Source organism: Garra rufa, chromosome 9 (genome assembly GCF_049309525.1).
Source record: "Garra rufa chromosome 9, GarRuf1.0, whole genome shotgun sequence".
Taxonomy (NCBI): Eukaryota; Metazoa; Chordata; class Actinopteri; order Cypriniformes; family Cyprinidae; genus Garra; species Garra rufa.
In genome coordinates this window covers 28,990,923-29,010,974 of record NC_133369.1, presented here as the reverse complement: position 1 = coordinate 29,010,974, position 20,052 = coordinate 28,990,923, and the positions used below count along the sequence as shown (strand labels likewise).

The following is a 20,052-nucleotide window of genomic DNA, read 5'->3' as shown; positions in this document are numbered from 1 at the left end:
AATGGCATGTTTGCTTACACTTAAGCAACCTTTGATAAGACAAAATTACACAGAATTGTGTAGAACAAGCTGCATCTTGTGTGTGCCAATTCGAAAATCCATTGCTAAAAGGCACGATTGCATGAGTGCTAGTCATAAAAACAGACGTGTGCACACACATCCAATGTGTTCAAAAGAACCAGAGTTTCCTATACACAACACCTGTGTGTGTTTATCTGGTGCGCATCATGAAAGAATGCCAAAGGGAACTTGTAGCCTGAGGACATACAAACCTGTCACACGCTTTTTACAACAACTTAAAATACCTGGAATTTATAGAGACTAAACATAACAAAATAAGCATTCAAGAAAAAGGCAGAAATGGTTAGGTACACTTTCAGGTCATTTACAAAGTGTGCACAGTACATGAAAATGTGCAAAGAACTGACAATACCTGTCATCAGCTGTTTATAACGGCACTTAGAGGAATTCAGATCTTAAAAGCACTCTTATGGCATGACTAACAGTACCCTGGGGTGGAATACAGCCTGAGTGACAAGGAGCACACTTTACTTGACATGAACAAAGTTATTCAGATATCTTTAACATAAGCGCATCACAAATAAATAGAAAGACAGACACGATCTGTCTTAATCTTACAATTTGATTTGCATTTCTTTATTGTTTGGATTATAAACATAAAAATGTTTTATCTGCATCTGTTGTTAAAGGAATAGTTCACCCAAAAATGAAAATTCTGTCATTCATTTCTTACCCTCATGTTGTTCTAAACCCATAAGATCTTTTTTCATTTCAATTTCGGAACAAGTTAACACATTTTTGATTAAATCCGTGAGCTTTCTGACAGCAACGCAACTACTACGTTTAAGGCCCAGAAAGGTAGTAAGGACTGTTTAAATAGTCCATGTGACACCACACCAGTGATTCAACCTTAATTTTATGAAGCTATGAGAATACTTTTTGTGCACAAAGAACACAATTTATTAAAAATTTTTAAACAGTTTTTTTCTTCCATGTCAGTCTTTGACGTGCATTCACGGTGGTACCACGACGTATGCGGTTCTCCGAAAATTTGTGTTTCGAAGATGAACAGCAACATTTAGTACAATGACAATTTAGTGTTAAAATACAAGATTAAAATCATAATTTTGAGAATAAAGTCCAAATATTTCAAGAATGAAGTCGAAATTATGAGAATAAAAGACAAAATGTTTTGAGAATAAAGTCGATATTACAAGAATAAAGCCTAAATGTTTTGAGAATAAAGTCGAAGTATTTAACCGCGTTCAAAAAAAAAAGTTACACATAGGTGCAAAATGGACAAAAATGTCCATGTTCAAAAACTGCCATAAAAATATTATTTATTAATACTTTTTTCCACTTTCACTGATGTAGATTTTTTAACCAGCATCTGTTCTATCCATAGAAACATTCATTAATTTTCAGAATTTTAACCCTTTAAATGCTGGTTTGTTTACATAATGCCACAGGTGTTTTTTTTTAATGAAAAAATGAAAAATAGTAGTTAATTTCCATATACTAAATGATAAGCAGATTTTTTTTTCCTTTGCTTATTAGCTATTTGGGTGTGTCAATGAAGAACAACAACATTCATTTTGAGGCATTTATATTTTTTTATGTAGTGTCAGATTAAAAAAAAAAAAAAAAAAAAAAAAACTAACACTTAGGCCCATAATGGACAAAAATGTCCATGTCAAAAAACTGTCAAAGAAATGTTATATATTAATATTTTTTTCTACTTTCACTGACTGTTGTTTTTTTATCAGCATCTCTTCTATTCATAATTACCAAACATTCATTCATTTTCAGAATTGTAATGCTTTAAAAGCTGGTTTCTTTACATAATGCTCACTGTCAGTGGGCAACACTAGCTCCAGAGCTTCCTCTGCTGAGTAACGTCTCTTCATCTTGCAACCAATGAAATGACCAAGACCTCAAGCACCAAATATGTATAGGTTTTGCTTTGCGAACACCTGTTTGGCTGTGCGAACACTCAAACTTTGTACAAAATCTACCAAACTACACAATCAGTATTTTGTTGTGGTGAAAACAAAAACAATGTGTTTAGAGGCTTCTGAACTTCTACATCAAATTCATGCTCACCTTTTATCTCTGTACAAAAACAATAACAAATGAAAAAGTGCAATCAAGGAATAAGATGTGTGTTTGGGTGAAAAAGAAAAATCCCCAAAGCTCATTAACCTTCTTTGACCTTATTCATAGTTTTGACATGGCCCTATGACCCTGCCAAGGGTGAGACTCATATACATGGAGTGGGATTTTTGATTGCCCGTACAATATAATTTCTTTCAAACGAAATACACCCATAAAATGTTCAGTAAACACATGCAAACCACACTCTGACATCCTTACCAACATACCCACACAATTATAGCTGCATTATATTTCCAATTGGCTCTAATAATAGACTGTAATATGCATAAGCAGAAAACACAAAAAAGTGACTATTTCTTTCATATGCCAAATTTGAAAAAAATGGCACAATCTAGTAAAAAAATGGTAAAAATTAAAAATTGGAAGCCTTGCCGATAGAATGAATGCCTATTAGCAAATATTGCATCATTTTATAGTCAAATGGCCCTGGGTTAAAAAATTGCAGTTTTAATGGGTTTCAATGTGGACATCTTTGTCCTTAAGGTCCTGAGTGTGAGTATTTTTTGTACGGAGGGTAAAATTGATTTTTTGAAGGAAATGAGGGTGAAATATTAAAATTTCAATAAAAATACACACCTGAGCCAAGATTTATGCAGTTGGTATTAACACAGGCACACTTATAACAAAAAACAAAACTGAAATGGACAAAAATGTCCATAAGGTCGCACGGGTTAAAGAAAAAAATCTAAATTATTAAAATAAAGTCAAAATGTTTCAAGAATAAAGTCTAAATATTTTGAGAATAAAGTCGAAATATTCAGAGAATAAAGTCAAAATTGCAAGAATAAAGTCGAAATAAGAAGTATTTCGAGAATAAAGTAAAATTGAAATTACGAGAATAAAGTTGAAATGTTTTGAGAATAAAGTCTAAATATTTTAAGAATAAAGTCGGAATTACGAGAATAAAGTTGAAACGTTTAGAGAATAAAGTCTAAATATTTCAAGAATAAAGTCTAAATTATGAGAATAAAGTTGAAACGTTTCGAGAATGAAGTAGAAATTACGAGAAGAAAGTCTAAATGTTTGAAGAATAAAGTCAAAATTACGAGAATAAAGTAAAAAATGTTCAAGAATAAAGTCTAAATATTCTGAGAATAAAATCTAAATGTTTAGAGAATAAAGTCGAAATTACAAGAATAAAGTCGAAATAAGAAATATTTCGAAAATAAACTAAAATTGAAATTACGAGAATAAAGTCGAAATGTTTTGAGAATAAAGTCAAAATATTTTAAGAATAAAGACTAAATTACGAGAATAAAGTAAAAAATGTTCAAGAATAAAGTCTAAATATTCTGAGAATAAAATCTAAATGTTTAGAGAATAAAGTCGAAATTACAAGAATAAAGTCGAAATAAGAAATATTTCGAAAATAAACTAAAATTGAAATTACGAGAATAAAGTCGAAATGTTTTGAGAATAAAGTCAAAATATTTTAAGAATAAAGACTAAATTACGAGAATAAAGTCTAAATTATGAGAATAAAGTCTAAATATTTTAAGAATAAAGTCTAAATATTTTGAGAATAAAGTCTAAATGTTTCAGGAATAAAGTCAAAATTACGAGAATAAAGTCGAAATTATAAGAAATATTTAGAGAATAAAGTAAAATTGAAATTGCGAGAATAAAGTCGAAATGTTTTGAGAATAAAGTCAAAATATTTTAAGAATAAAGACTAAATTACGAGAATAAAGTCTAAATGTTTCAAGAATAAAGTCAAAATTACGGGAATAAAGTTGAAAAATGTTCCGAGAATGAAGTCAAAATGTTTTAAGAATAAAGTCGAAATAACGAGAATAAAGTCTAAATATTTTGAGAATAAAGACTAAATGTTTCAGGAATAAAGTCAAAATTCCGAGAATAAAGTCGTAATTATAAGAAATATTTCGAGAATAAAGTAAAATTGAAATTATGAGAATAAAGTCAAAATGTTTTGAGAATAAAGTCAAAATGTTTTAAGAAGAATAAAGTCAAAATTACGAGAATAAAGTAAAAATGTTTCAAGAATAAAGTCAAAATATTTGAGAATAAAGTCGCAATTACGAGAATAAAGTCGAAACGTTTCGAGAATTAAGACTAAATGTTCTGAGAATAAAGTCAAAATGTTTCATGAATAAAGTTGAAAAGTTTCGAAAATAAAGTCGAAACTACAAGAATTAAATCATAGCAATTGCAGTTATAATAGTATAGCCTGTGCATGCAAATGGCCTGGATTGGGAACACCGGGAGAAGTTGCCAGGCCACCAGAATTAATTTGAATGTGAGATTATTAGCAGAAATCATACCATGCGCTATACTCGCAGGGACAGTATGCTTGAAAATAATATTTCACATCTTCAGTTGCATTTCATTAAAAACAACAATAAAACATTCTAAAGGTTGAAGTGGACTCCAACTCGTTAACATAAGTTTTATTATCTTTTCTGAAGTAAACGTCCCACTCCCTTGGATGAGAAGCAACCCCACACATGAATGGTCTCAGGATGCTTTACTGTTGGCATGACACAGGACTGATGGTAGCGCTCACCTTTTCTTCTCCAGACAAGCCTTTTTCCAGATGCCCCAAACAATCGGAAAGAGGCTTCATCAGAGAATATGACTTTGCCCCAGTTCTCAGCAGTCCATTCGCCATACTTTTTGCAGAAGATCAATCTGTCCCTGATGTTTTTTTTTTTGGAGAGAAGTGGCTTCTTTGCTGCCCTTCTTGAGACCAGGCCATCTTCCAAAAGTCTTGGCCTCACTGTGCGTCCAGATGCGCTCACACCTGCCTGCTGCCATTCCTGAGCAAGCTCTGCACTGGTGGCACTCCGATCCCGCAGATGAATCCTCTTTAGGAGACGATCCTGGCGCTTGCTGGACTTTCTTGGACGCCCTGAAGCCTTCTTAACAATGCAGTGGAAAGTTTTTTTTTTTCGGGATTAAGTTCATTTTCATGGCAAAGAAGGACTATGCAATTCATCTGATCACTCTTCATAACATTCTGGAGTATATGCAAATTGCTATTATAAAAACTTAAGCAGCAACTTTTCCAATATTTATGTAATTCTCAAAACTTTTGGCCATGACTGTACTCCATTGTAACTTTACTGTAATATTGTAATTGACTTTATTGTTGAAATATTTTGACTTTATTCTTGTAATATTTTGACTTTATTCTTGAAATAATGCGACTTTAATCTTGTAATCTTTGCTTTGTTTTTTAACATGGCACTAAAACGCCGCCATATGGGTTTAATACGATATGAGGGTGAGTAATTAATGACATATTTTTCATTGGGTGAACTATGCCTTTAATAAAGAAAAATGTTTTTCAGAACCAGACAGTGTAGTTGCAGCATTTACCAGCAGGGACTAACCATCTATTCCCTGACCTTTGACCCTTACATACATAACCCCAGCTGATGTTGTGAGTTCTATATGTGGTCCCTGGAAACACATTTGAGACTCATGTTAATACCATGTGTAAACAGCGAGATGGATGTTAATACCAATGCTTGCTTGACCTGAGACTGGAGAGACATCATTATCAGGCTTTAAGTAAACCACTTAACCATGGGTTGCTTCAGAGGGATTGTCTTTGCAATGTGCATTGTAAACCCACTGGAAAAAAACAATGTTGACTAATTGCTACTTATATCCTGTTCCTTGTTTTAGGAAAAATATTCAAAGGCAATATTTAGAGGTTTACTATTACTCTCAGTGAGTGAGGAGGAAACCCTGGCACAACCAGGGTCTGCAAACTAAACAAGGGGATAGAGAAAACCACTCACAGATTCATTCATTCACACTCCCGTTGCATAAAAATAATCCCTTGTGTGAACAAAAGTATCCTACACATAATCTTTAATGGAAGTAGAGATATCCTAAAACAAATCTTCCTTTAATGTGCTCGTTCTTTAGGAAGAAATATGTAAGGAACACACACACATACACCCAGGGCATCACGAGAGCTCAGCGGTGGACTAAAGCACAAGTAGTGCTGATAAACAGAGAGGTCTCAGCTATGTGAGTAATGTCAAGGCTTCTCAGCTATCTCTCCTTTAATGCATGAGAAATTCCCTCCCAAATGCTGACAACCATAACACACCCACATTTTGCCTGCTGGTCCTGGTGTCACTGAAATCTTTCCTCATCAGTCACAGAATCTAATTAAAACAGAATAAACTCATCACAAAAGCAGCTAATTAAAAAAAAATGTCTCACTTGAAGTAGCAAAGCGAGATAATTTTGCTAATCTTCAAGGCTGGTTTGATAACATTCTGCTCTGAACCCGAACACAGCAGGGGCTGTAATGGAGGGCCGAGGATAACGACAAACTGAGGAGGTCTCGTTCACTGCATCATTAAAGAGCAAATTGAGTGTACGTGTAACATATAATACGCACGCACGCACGCAGATGTGCAATTAGCAATTTCTAGGAGAAATCCCCATGAAATCAAGCCACAAAACTCCCTCCGATGACAGGAAAGAACTGTGGGTATGAGAATATGAGTCAGTGGAAAGCCTGTGGGAACATAGTGTGTGGGAAGCACTTTTAATCATCATCTTGATAGTTGCATCTTGATATTCTTTGTCTAGAAGGACTGGATGTTTTTAACAAGAATATGACCTTGTCCAACACAGCAAATGTTTAAGCAGTAATAAACTTTTCTCTCACTCTCTGTCATACCAAGTACCATGTTTTATGACACCTGTGCTGATATAAAAGCACGACAGCACTGAGTATCAGCACGTCCAGGCAGATCGTACAGCTGCCCTCAGTTCCACAGAAACTCCTGCACACATTTTTTTTTTATCGCTTAAAAGATATTGCTGCTTCTTGTCTGTCCACAGAGGCCCCAAAAGACACAGAAATGTCACACCTCAGCTTTCGCTCTTCTGAATTTCCACTTATTACCTTATATTTTTATTTACAATTTTCACTATACTACATGAGTACTTTTTAATGAGGTAATTCAGTTTCAAGCAGTGTTGATATTGTTAACTACAACTAAAACTAAAAAGGGATAGTTAACCCAAATGAAAATTTTGTCATTAATTACTCACCCTCATGTTGTTCCAAACCTGTAAAACCTTTGTTCATCTTCAGAACACAAATGAAGATATTTCTGATGAAATCCGAGAGCTTTAGGAACCTGCAAAGACAGCAAGGCAACTTCCTCGATTCAATTTGAGTACTGGATTAAAAAAAAAAAAACTTGTCTGTGTCAAGTAACCGGCAAAATACCGGAAGTGGCGCTTTCCACGGAAGAGAATCACTGAAATGCATTTTTAAACCATTTTCCAAGGCTGCATGATATATTGAACCTATTTAAAAATAATATAGCATAATGCTATTGTGAATTCACCTGAGATGCAGGATTAATATATGCGTTTAGATTATTTACATGCGTGTAGGTTACGTACGTGCGTCAGAGCTGCTCTTTCACAGTAAATGCAGCTCCACACGAAATGTTATTATTTACATGCGTAGAGCGTCGCAAACTTCATCTCTAACGTTACATATTGCTGTGAGTTTGGGTTTGCTATAACAATTATCTGGGAACGCAACGTACGCCATTTCAACAGATTTTTAAGGTAAGCCATTTATAAACCAACGCAAACACAAGAATATACATTAATATGTTTCTAAATATGTTCACTGTTCGTCGCGATTTCAAACCCTGCTCTGAGTTTACACGTCCTGATATCCACCTATTAAAGAAATTACAGTGACTGCAGCATTTCTGTCATAAAGAAATGTCCCAATATTAAAGATTAAGTGGACATTTTAATTAAATATTGCTTAGCCAATTATAAACAAAAATTGGATCACGCTGTACAGGCAGGGTAAAAACAATCGTCAGGCCTTTGGCGCCCTCTGCAGTCATTTTGTTATAATGCGAATTGTGCATTAGTTTTATTGTTTATAATACATGTGTTCAACAGTTTTGTGTGCGTTATTTGACATTTTAATTGTCTCATTGCTATTAAATACAGTCAAGCCCGAAATTATTCATACCCCTGGCAAATTCTGACTTAAAGTTACTTTTATTCAACCAGCAAGTTTTGAAATGACAGGCTTCTCCCAAAAGATAAGACGATGTACATCATTGTGGAAAAAAACATTACTCATCTTTTATTTTCATTTGAACAAAAAGTGGCATGTCCAAAACTATTCATACCCTTCTCAATAATCAATAGAAAAGACTTTATTGGCTATTACAGCAATCAAACGCTTCCTATAATTGCTGACCAGCTTTTTGCTTGTGTCCACTGGTATTTTTGGTTGGAGGGTCTCCTTGCCATCACCCTGATCTTTAGCTCCCTCCACAGATTCTCAATAGGACTCTGGCTGGGCCACTACAAAACGTTAAAGTTTTTGTCTGCTAACCATTTCTTCACCACATTTGCTGTGTGTTTTGGGTCATTGTCATGCTGAAATGTCCACTGGTGCCCAAGGCCAAGTTTCTCTGCAGACTGCCTGATGTTGTTGTTGAGAATTTTGATGTATTGCTCCTTTTTCATGGTGCCGTTTACTGTGATTAGGTTCCCTGGTCCACCGGCTGAAAAACATCCCCAAAACTTTAGGTTCCAGCCACCATGTTTGACAGTGGGGTTGGTGTTCTTAGGGTTGAAGGCTTCTCCTTTTTAACATTAAATGAAGGCTACATCACTGTGGCCAAAGAATTCAGTTTTTTTATCTGACCATAAAACAGAAGACCAGAAGTCTAATTCTTTGTCCAGGTGAGCATTTGCAAAGGCCAAGTAGGGTTTTGTGTGCCTTATCTGGAGAAGTGGTGTCCTCCTTGGTCTGTGTCCGTGGAACCCAGCGGTGTGCAGTGTCCATTGGACTGTCTGCCTTGAGATGTTGCCACCAGCAGAGCCCAGATTCATCAGGATGGCCTTTTTTTTACCTCTCTGACTATCCTCCTGGCCAGCACAGGTGTCACTTTTGGTTCCAACCACGTCCTCTGAGATTTTTCATAGCGCAGAATGTCTTGTATTTTTTAATAATACTTTGCACTGTAGCCACTGGAACTTCAAAACATTTAGATATGGTCTTATAGCCCTTTCCTACGGTGGCCGACAGAGGCCAACGCGCTGCAAACAAGAAAACACATGCAAACAGAAAAAAACGACAACAAATTAAGAAAACATCTTCATCAGTTTGACAACACAGGCGCTGCAAATCCTCGCAACGCAAACACAAATACGGAAACGCGCTGCAAATTCTCACAACACAACCAAACTCAGAAACGCGCTGCGAACACACGAGGGCGCTGCAAACTAACAAACGCGCTGCATATAACACGGTCAACAACGGAAATGTTTCAGGGGGACCTCAAAAAGTGACGAACCCATCTGGGACCTGATTATTTATATCACTATATTACCTGATTATTTATATCACTATCACCTTTAAGTGATACTATACTATCACTAAAGGTGATAGTTCACCGATAACACCTCTGCTCTGACCAACAGCCACTGAACAAATAATCAGGTCCCAGATGGGTTCGTCACTTTTTGAGGTCCCCTGAAACATTTCCGTTGTGGACCGTGTTATATGCAGCGTGTTCGTGTGTCCGCAGCGCGTTTCTGAGTTTGGTTGTGTTGTGAGATTTTGCAGCGCGTTTCCGTATTTGTGTTTGCGTTGCGAGGATTTGCAGCGCCTGTGTTGTCAAACTGATGAAGATGTTTTCTTAATTTGTTGTCGTTTTTTCTGTTTGCATGTGTTTTCTTGTTTGCAGCGCGTTGGCCTCTCTCGGCCACCGTACTTTCCTGACTTGTGAGCAGCCACAATGCACAGCCGCAGGTCCTCAGTGAGCTCCTTTGTCTTAGTCATGACTGTCCACAAACCAACAGCAGAGAGCTTCTGTTTGTCACCTGTTGAGTTGATTAAAACAGCTGTTCCCAATGAATCAAGGTAATTTGGATGCTTTAGAACAGCTTGGACTATTTGGAATGGTATAGAACTTTGGATTTCCCCATAGACTGTGACAGTCTGCAAAGGGTATGAATAATTTTGGACATGCCACTTTTTGTTCAAATGTAAATAAAAGCTGAGAAAAAAATTTTTTTCACAATGATGCCTCTTGTACATAGTCGTATTATCTTTTGGGAGAAGCCTGTGCCATTTTCGGTCAAAAAAAAAACTTGCTGGTCTTGTGAGCGGTTGAGATTGACGCGAAAGAAAAAGTAAAAACTGTATAATATAAACATAAAAGCTAATTAAAAAATATATTAATAATACTAAAATAACACTGATTTCAGGCAGGGTTTTTGGACCACTAAATCAAAGTAGCAGTACTGTATCTCTCTCTATCTTAATCACTCACTTGCATACTAACAAGAAGTGCAGAGTGGATCGGTACTGGGGAAAGATGAAGAGCCACTTGCTTTGATGAGGGAGAATCATCATTAAATCAATGGAATGGATCCAGACATCAGTGTCTCCATTCACTAAATAGAAATGTGCTTGAGAGCATCTGATATAGCTGACTCACTCACATCCTCTCTCTATCTCTTATTATTCACATCATTCTCCAAGCATCCTTCCTAATTTTCTCAATAAGTATATCTAGAGATCTAAAATGTCTAGAAGCTTGTCCAGCTGCAGTCTATTGTAACATGTCCTTTCTCTTCCTAATAAATGTCTTTTCTTATCTGAAACAATTATGATTTCAATTTCCATTTTCATTTCAATATCAAACTGCATTTGTTCCTGTGGCAGTTTATCTGACAGGTGAGTGAGCTCCTGTTAGTGATTGAACTGTCAGAATCAATGATTAAAGAGGGATCCGCAGATGCTTCTTAGCATTTGTCTCATTCCTCAAACTCACATGGACAGTGCAAGCAAATACTGTTAATCACAGCTGAGGGTGTATCTGGCTGTCTGTGTATTTTTAAAATGACCCCCTTACATGCAAATCTCAACACAGGAGGAATTTCAGCTCCTTGACTGACACCTGGCAGGCCGGGGCAAGGATAAACAAGGCTAGGTGAAGGTTTGATGACACACTGGCTCTGTCATCTGTCCAAATATGCTGTCTAGGTAGGCAGTTCACTACATTTTAAGACACAACTATCTTGAAGATGTATAGGACGTGTCCAGTGTTCACAATTCATCAAGTACAGTACATCGTGAAGGCATTTTTTGGTGTAAATACACTACTTTTACTACAAAATAGCATAGAATATTGTATAAGTATGCAAACTGGGTCAAAAAATACAGATATGAGACCACTTCCATTTTGACAGCTCAGTAAAATACAGTCATTCATTACTACATATTTGCTACAGTGAATAGCTCACTGGATTTATTACAGGACTAACATCTTTATTAAATGAATGGGTTTAAATTATTGTATTATGTGAAAAAAGAGCGTGAGTCCAAATGTAAATCATAACGTAGGCTAAATTTTTCAGTAATATAATCTTTGTGGTTGACGTTGCTGAAATTCGAGACTTTCGAGATGTTTTGGTCTACCACATAAATTTCATACTCAATCAAACCAACAATTTGAAAAACGAAAATCTGGGTTTTAAGATTAAAAGAGTTAAAGGAGTAGTTCACTTTCAGAACAAAATTTACAGATAATGTAGTCACCCCCTTGTCATCCAAAAGGTTCATGTCTTTCTTTCTTCAGTCATAAGGAAATTATGTTTTTTGAGTAACACATTTCTGGATTTCTCCCCATATAATGGACTTCTATGGTACCCCCTTCCAAAATGCACCTTCAAAGGGCTCTAAATGATCCCAGCCGAGGAAAGAAGGGTCTTATCTAGCAAAACGATGTTATTTTCTGAAAAAAAATAAATAAATAAATAAATATATAAATAAATTACAATTTATATAATTTTAAACCTAACCTAAGACAAGCTTTTGAGATTAAAAATTATATAGTTGTAAATGTTTCAGAAAATAACTGATCGTTTCACTAGATAAGACCCTTCTTCCTCGGCTGGGATCATTTAGAGTCCTTTGAAGCTGCATTTAAACTGCATTTTGGAAGTTCAAACTCAGGGGCACCATAGAAGTCCAATATATGGAGAGAATCTTGAAACGTTTTCCTCAAAAAAAACACCATTTTTCTTTATGACTGAAGAAAGAAAGACATGAACATCTTGGATAACAAAGGGGTGAGTACATTATCTGTAAAATTTTGTTCTGAAAGTGAACTACTCCTTTAAGAAACCGCATTCTAGCTTTATCGCATGCTCGAAGACTGCAGAGTAAACACAGTCAATGTTCCTATAGCCGAATATCACTAAATACGACAGTTCATTCTCACAAAGATGAAATAACCAAGCCCCACGCCTATCAGATTACATAATGTAATGATCGTACTTAAATGTCATTCAATTCGGAAGTGTGTATATGTCCTCAAAGATAATACTGTCTTTACATGCAGAAATACCTTAGGGGGTTTCGCACCATCATTTAACGATTAACAAGATCATACACGATATAGCCACTTACCTGACGTTCCAAAAGATTCATGTCTATTAAATCTGAACTGTCATTAAGTAAAGAGCAAACACTGAAACCCCAAAGGGAAACTTGAGAAGAATGTTAAGAGGGTGAGTAACAATGTTTAACATAGTCAATTGGTTTAGCTATTTAAATGATGAGGTTACCTCAGGGTTACAGCAATTCTAGACACAAGACAAGAGACGGTTTGGGATTTGTTGTTGTTGTTTTGGCAGTATAAACTCTACACAATTCCAATCAGAAAAAGACAAGCTACAAAGTTCACAAATGCGTACCACAAATATACAGTATACCTGGAGGGCATAAACAATTGCAGACATCCATAAAGTATGACATCTTAATTCAAAACAGCGCTCTTTCTTTCTTGCGAAACCAGCTAAATTGCAAAATCATTCAGTAGTTAAGACGTGTATTCTTAAGAAACTTTTCCCCCTACAATATTTTAGAAAATGGGCTTGTATGCAAATATTGACCATAACTATAAATCACACATTGCATTGACAGAACATATGACTACATTTTGCAAAATCAGTAAATGTAAAAAATAGCATCAAGATAAAAGTAAAAAATATTTTATGAGGAGTCTAAAACTGAGGCCTTCATAAACTGGCCATCATACATTTTCCAGTGTTTGAGATGTTCAGAGATATTTTAGCTCATGTTCCATGTGTCTACTGGACAATTGATACATACTGAATCATTAAAATACTCTCAACTACACACAAAGACTCAGTAGGTAAAAAAAAAAAAAAAAGATATATTCAAACCAAGCCCTTTACCATCTTCTCTCCATCTTATTTCTCCTCAGTCCTCTCTTCACTCTTGTCTAACTGTAACTAACCTTCTGCTTAGAGAGTCTAGAATCACTGTTTTGTTGGTACTGAAAATGTCTGTGGTGATATTCAGAAATGTTTGAAAAACTGTCCCTGGGTGTTGCTCTGACACGCAAAGGACCCAACTCAAAGAACAGCAGATTGTGAATCTGTTATTTGGCGCAAATAACAAGGCTCACAGCTTTGTTTAACAGTAGGGCCTGGGAACAAATGACAGGGGTTTCCAACAACATAGTGATTCTAGAATGTTCCAGCTGTGCCACCTGAACAACAGTGTGCTTTTACTGAGAAAGATGCAAAATACATATATATATATATATGCAAAACACAGAAACCTGGAACATCATATACAAGCTTAAAGAAATCATTTTTACACCCCATCTTCACTCATGTTTTTTTTTTTTTTGGGTTTAAAAAACAAACAAAACGAAAGCAGTAATGAAATATGACAGTATTGATAAATAACAAAAACGATTATCACTCTGTCAAAATAGTGGAAAACAATCTGGCACTGTCCTTTTACCAAGTTTTCTTGTTTTATCTCCTTGCTCTCAGAATTTAAAGCAATAGTTAATTCCTTTCTGTGTGAATTCTTAAAGTATAAAGTCTTTTACATAACTAAACAGAGCAAAAACTTTTTAAGAAAAGGCTAAATATAAATAATGAAAACTTAGTGATATTAATAGTGTTGGAAAAGATAAAACAGAATAGTATATTGGGACAGTAAGTTCATTATGATTTCTGCTCATTAAGCAGATCATTTCCAATCACGCTCAGCACTTTAATAATCTAAAAAGAATAATGGGAGTTGAGACTATAAACTAGTGAACACTTAATCCCATCAGAAGCCATTTTAAAAGATGATAGATCTGACCTATCCCCTTACTAACCCTTGTGTAATAATTACAGCGTTAGGTTAAAGTCTTTGAACATGTTTGGGCTGTCGAATGGAATTCAGTGCAGTACAGAGGAAATGAGATGATTGAGTTAGTCCACTAACTCTTCTACAACGCTCAGACTTGAGCTAAACGAGTCCATGCATTCAGATAAATTGTTTGAATGGGCTTCTCACAGTCTTTTTTCTTTGTGTCACCACTGGTTTTTGGTTTTAGCTCAAGACATAGGTGTGGGACATGGTGTAAAATATGAATATTTGACTATACGAAGGCTTATATGAATGACAGCTTGATTATTTCACCAGCGTTGAATATAGTGTTTATAATGGCGCATCCATATGCTCCGTGCAGATCATGGCCAAAGCGTATAGTGGTCTGTAGGGTTTACTTATTAATGACACGTGTGCAGTTCACAATCAAAAATGTACACAGTTAGTGCAGTTTGTAATGCAAAAGGTGGCTGTACTGCACTAATCAACAACATGAACTAATCGACATAACCAGGGTGCACCACAGCATGAAGAGCAATATCCAGTGTCCACAGTGATTTTTCTGCTTTGTTTTGGATAGAAGAACACTGCGTTAAGCTGTGCTCTGTTTCATAGAGTTGTACTACAAGATTGGTTTGATTACACAATCAGGACACAGTATGCACCCTTATCAAAATAATGCCAGATTTACATTTATTGCCCCTCCCACTTCTAAACTCAAACCCACCCTCAGTTCAATATCATAGCCCTTCCCACAACTTCAAAAAAGAAAACTGTACAGCTAAAATGAATTAATCTTCTCCTTCCTCCATCTCCTTTCTTCTCCTCCGTCAGAGCACTCTTAATTCCACCGCCATCCTCTATGTCTCTGGAGATCTTGTTCTTACTTGTCTCTTTTCTTCTTTTTTATCACTGTGAAAGAGGAAAGGTTGTTAATGAATGCAAACTATTTTTACCGGCCATCATTAAGCTGTAATTAAAAAAATATATAGATTAAAGAGTGTTTGTCTATTTAAAGGGACAGTTTACCCAAAAAAAAAACAAAAATTCTGTCATTAATTACGTGTCCTCATGTCATTCTAAACTTGTAAGACCTTTGTTCATCTTCATAACACAAATTAAGATATTTTTGAAATCGGAGAGTTTTCTGAACCTGCGCAAACAGCAATGCGAGTGACGCATTTAAGGCCCAGAAAGGTCATAAGAACATCGATACACATGCGCCAGAAGAGATCGTTGAATACAATTGTTAATTTTGTTTTCTTCATGCACAAAATGTATTCTTATAGATTCATAACATAATGGTTAAACTACTGATGACACACTGACTATTTTAATGATGTTCTTACTACTTTTCTAGGTCTGGGAATGTTTCAGCTGCCTATGCAGAATCAGAGGTCTTATGGGTTATGGGTTATGGCTTATGGGTTTGGATGTGTAATTAATTACATTTTTGGGTGAACTATCCCTTTAAGGATTACAGTGCAGGCCTCAAAAAACGAATTAACTGTATTTTTAAATCTTTACCAATCTTTGCCATTTTACCCATTTGTCAGCAAGAAATTTTCTATAATTTAGAGAAGTTTTTATCATTTCATTAAAAAAGTACAGGTCAGAATAAGTATGTTGCTTTATTTTACAGTTGAGGTCAAAAGTTTGCATACACCTTCCAGAATCTGCAAAATGTTAATTATTTTACCAAAATAAGAGGGATATATAAAATGCATAATATTGATTATTTAGTACTGACCTGAATAAGAAATTTCCCATAAAATATATACATGTAGTCCACAAAAGGAAATAATAGTTGAATTTATAAAAATTCAAAAGTTTACATCCCCTTGATTCTTAATACTGTGTTGTTACCTGAATGATCCACTGCTGTTTTTGTTTGTTTGGTTTTTGTTTAGTGATAGTTGTTCCTCAGTCCCTTGTTTGTCCTAAACAGTTAAACTGCCAGCTGTTATTCAGAAAAATCCTGAAGGTCCCACGGATTCTTTGATTTTCCAGCATTTTTGTGTATTTATCCCTTTCCAACAATGACTGTATGATTTTGAGAACCATCTTTTCACAATGAGGACAACTGAGGGACTCATATGCAGGTATATGAGAAGGTTCAAATGCTCACTGATACTTCAGAAGGAACAATGATGCATTAAGAGCCAGGGGATGCAAACTTTTGGAATTTGAAGATCAGGGTAAATTGAACTTATTTTGTCCTCTGGAAAAACAGTAACTAGCTTATGTAGCCTCTAAAAAATATCATATTTAGGCAAAATAAGAAAAATGTACACATATCAACTGGCAAGTTTTCACCCTTGGCTCTTGCATTGTTTTTTTCCTTTTGGAGCATCAGTGAGCATTTGAACCTTCTGAAATAGTTGCATATGAGTCCCTCATTTGTCCTCAGTGTGAAAAGATCTCAAAATCATACAGTCATGTTGGAAAGTGTTCAGATACACAAAAATGCTGGAAAAGCAAAGAATTTGTGGGACCATCAGGCAGTTTAACTGTTCAGGATAAACAAGGGACTCATGAACAACTATCATTAAACAAACACAGCTGTGGATCATTCAGGTAACAACACAGTATTAAGAATCAAGGGGGTGTAAACTTTTGAATGAGGTCATTTTTATAAATTCAATTATTATTTTCTCTTGTGGACTATATGTAAACATATTTATGTGAAGCATCTTACTCAGGTCAGTACTACATAAACAATAACATGCATTTTGTATTATCCTTATTTTGGTCAAATAATTAACATTTTGCAGATTCTGAAAGGGGGGTGTAAACTTTTGACCTCAACTGTAAATGTATCTGTTATGCTGAATAATGATAGAATATTATTTCACCCTTGTATAATAAACAATTCTGGTACAATGTCACATTCCCAATTAATGTCCAATGTAAATTTTCCTAAATCAACCCTAGTTGAGAACCACCATGCTCAACTTTGCCTCTGACTCCTCACCTGTTCTGCATGCGGTTTGTTTAGCAGACCAGCTTCTTCATTGCCTTTTTCACTGGATTTCATCTCCACCACAATACCACCTTTCACCCCCTCAGATGCCCTGGGAGGAGAAAGTGACAGATGAATATATGAAAATAAATATATGGAAATGTGAACACATGTAAAATGTTGGTTATCATGGTTCGTGCTACTCACACATCTTTCTTGTCCTTTTTCCCACAGGTCAGCTTGCCTTTCTTGTTAAGGAAGAAGAGCGCAGCCACCAGGATGAGAAGCAGGAGAACGCACACCACCACAGCGATCACAACCGTGCTTGAACCTCCCTGCTGTTTCTCCGCTGAGAAGATCAAACAAGAAGAGAGTTGGTGAGAAGTTTATGGTTAATGGCGAGTGTGAAGAAGTGATGAGTTTGGGTGGGAGAGGAAGAGAAAGAGGAACACAGAGGGGGAACGGGTGTGATGAGGAGGGTGGGGAGGAAGTAAACCAGAACAATAAGCAATTGTTCTTTTGTCGACATTAAAGGAACACTCCACTTTTTTTTGGAAATAGGCTCATTCTCCAACTCCCCCCGAGTTAATAAGTTGAGTTTTACCGTTTTGAAATCCATTCAGCCGTTCTCCTGTTCTGGCGATATCACTTTTAGCATAGCTTAGCATAGATCATTGAATCCTATTAGACCAATAGCATCACGTTCAAAAATGACCAACAAGTTTCGATATTTGTCCTATTTAAAACTTGACTCTTCTGTAGTTATATCGTGTACTAAGACCGGTGGAAATGCAAAGCTTCAATTTTCTAGGCTGATAAGATTAGGAACTACACTCCCATTCCGGCGTAATAGTCAAGGAAGTTTGCTGCCATAATAAGGCTGAAGCAAGAGCAATAATACCACGCAGCACATGTGCAAATGCTAAACTAGCTGGGAACTCATTTCTGATAATACTCCGCCTGCTGCGTCCATATTACGGCAGCAAACTTCCTTGACTATTACGCCGGAATGGGAGTGTAGTTCCTAATCTTATCAGCCTAGAAACTCGCAGCTTTGCATTTCCACCGGTCTTAGTGCACAATGTAACAACAGAAGAGTCAAGTTTTAAATAGGACAAATATGGAAACTTGTTGGTCATTTTTGAACGTGATGCTATTGGTCTAATAGGATTCAATGATCTATGCTAAGCTATGCTAAAAGTGATATCGCCAGAACAGGAGAACGGCTGAATGGATTTCAAAACGGTAAAAATCAACTTATTAACTCGGGGGGAGTTGGAGAATGAGCCTATTTCCAAAAAAAGTGGAGTGTTCCCCTTAAAAGCGAGATCTAAGTAATCTGTGATAAATAAGGTCACAGTTTGGAAAATGATACAAAATCTTACAGCTGTAAGCAAGCAGACAATAGCATACATACACACTGTTTTACTCTCACGCAAAGACAGAAAAGCAGCAGGGGTTATACAGACCTGTTTTAAACACAGGGTTTCCTTTGAGCAGCATTATGGGAAAGAGAAAGTTGAGTCCGATTGATCAGCACACAGGAAAAAACTCTCCACCATTAACCCACAAACACACACAACGAGGCCCATCACCGAGATGAAGACAAACACACACACACACACACACACACACACACACACACTAATGTGACCACACAAGCTAAACACTTGACAGCACGCTGAAAGATGAAAGGAAAGCAAGGTGGTATTAAGAGACAGACACCGAGACACATAGAGGAAGGAAAGAGAGGAAAGTAAAATAGAACAGAATCCTTTATTGTCCCAAATGAGGGAAAAGTTAAAGGTGCAGCATCAACAAAATAGAGGACGGACATCATACAAAGATCACATACGTAATACAATATACAATATACACAGTGTTTGGTAACAGTACATAATATACAGTGTAAAGGGCTGGAAAGCTAGATCATGGAGTATGTATAAGAAAGAGTCCTGAGAGGGAGAGGAGGAGCAGAGAGAGCTGGGACAAGTGTCTACCTCGGTTAGCAGCATTGGTATCTTGTGGTTTGCTTGGATCTGCACAGAGGAAATAAAAGAACAAGAATTAGCAATAAGCATTAAATTGACTACAAAAGATTTCTATTTCATATAACTGCTGTTCTTTTTTCAACATTTGTGAAAGATCGAAAACACTGAAGTCTGGAGAAATGGCGGCTGAAAATTCAGCTTTGACATCACAGGAATAAATTTTAAAGTATATTAAAATAGAAAAACAATTTTACTGTGTTTTTTTTATCAAATACATGCAGCCTTGGTGAACAAAAGAGACGTCCTTCAAAAAATAAGAAGGGTCTACAAGGCTATGCAACTCAAGCACATCTGCACAGGTCATCATTTTATGGTGAATGGTTTGGCTCATGAATATCAATTCGTTAACAGGAATAGAGATTTGAATAAGCAACATCAGTGCATGTCAATTAATATTCATGAGCATAGTGTTTCTAGATATTGGTGTCACAACCCTTAGCCCATAATCTCACCCTCATTATATATCAGGTCAGGATGACCAATTACATTTTCTAAAATCTGCAACATACAGCCATAGCACACTGCATAAGACATGGTATCCCACAATCTACTGTGCACTTGACCATTAGTTTTCATTGTATTAAATGAATTGGAAGCAGTATCCATGGTTTTTGAAATCTTCTCAACTCACTCTTTGACCAGATTGCCAA

At 36.0% G+C, this 20,052-nt stretch overlaps 1 protein-coding gene across 2 annotated transcripts in view; it reads right to left on the bottom strand.

Moving 5' to 3' along the window:
* Positions 1–12,864: 12,864 nt before the first annotated feature.
* The window catches only part of bcam (basal cell adhesion molecule (Lutheran blood group)), a 198,807-nt gene continuing 191,619 nt past the window's right edge, over positions 12,865–20,052 (bottom strand). The window contains exons 13-17 of one of the 2 annotated variants that reach the window (XM_073846782.1): positions 19,352–19,390; positions 18,821–18,841; positions 17,559–17,700; positions 17,364–17,463; positions 12,865–15,301 (exon numbers count right to left, since the gene is read on the bottom strand). In XM_073846782.1, coding sequence (XP_073702883.1) covers positions 15,299–15,301; positions 17,364–17,463; positions 17,559–17,700; positions 18,821–18,841; positions 19,352–19,390 — 305 coding nt within the window. In that variant the 3' untranslated portion in view covers positions 12,865–15,298. The remainder of the gene's footprint in view (positions 15,302–17,363; positions 17,464–17,558; positions 17,701–18,820; positions 18,842–19,351; positions 19,391–20,052) is intronic. The other variant, XM_073846783.1, reaches the window with a different exon arrangement.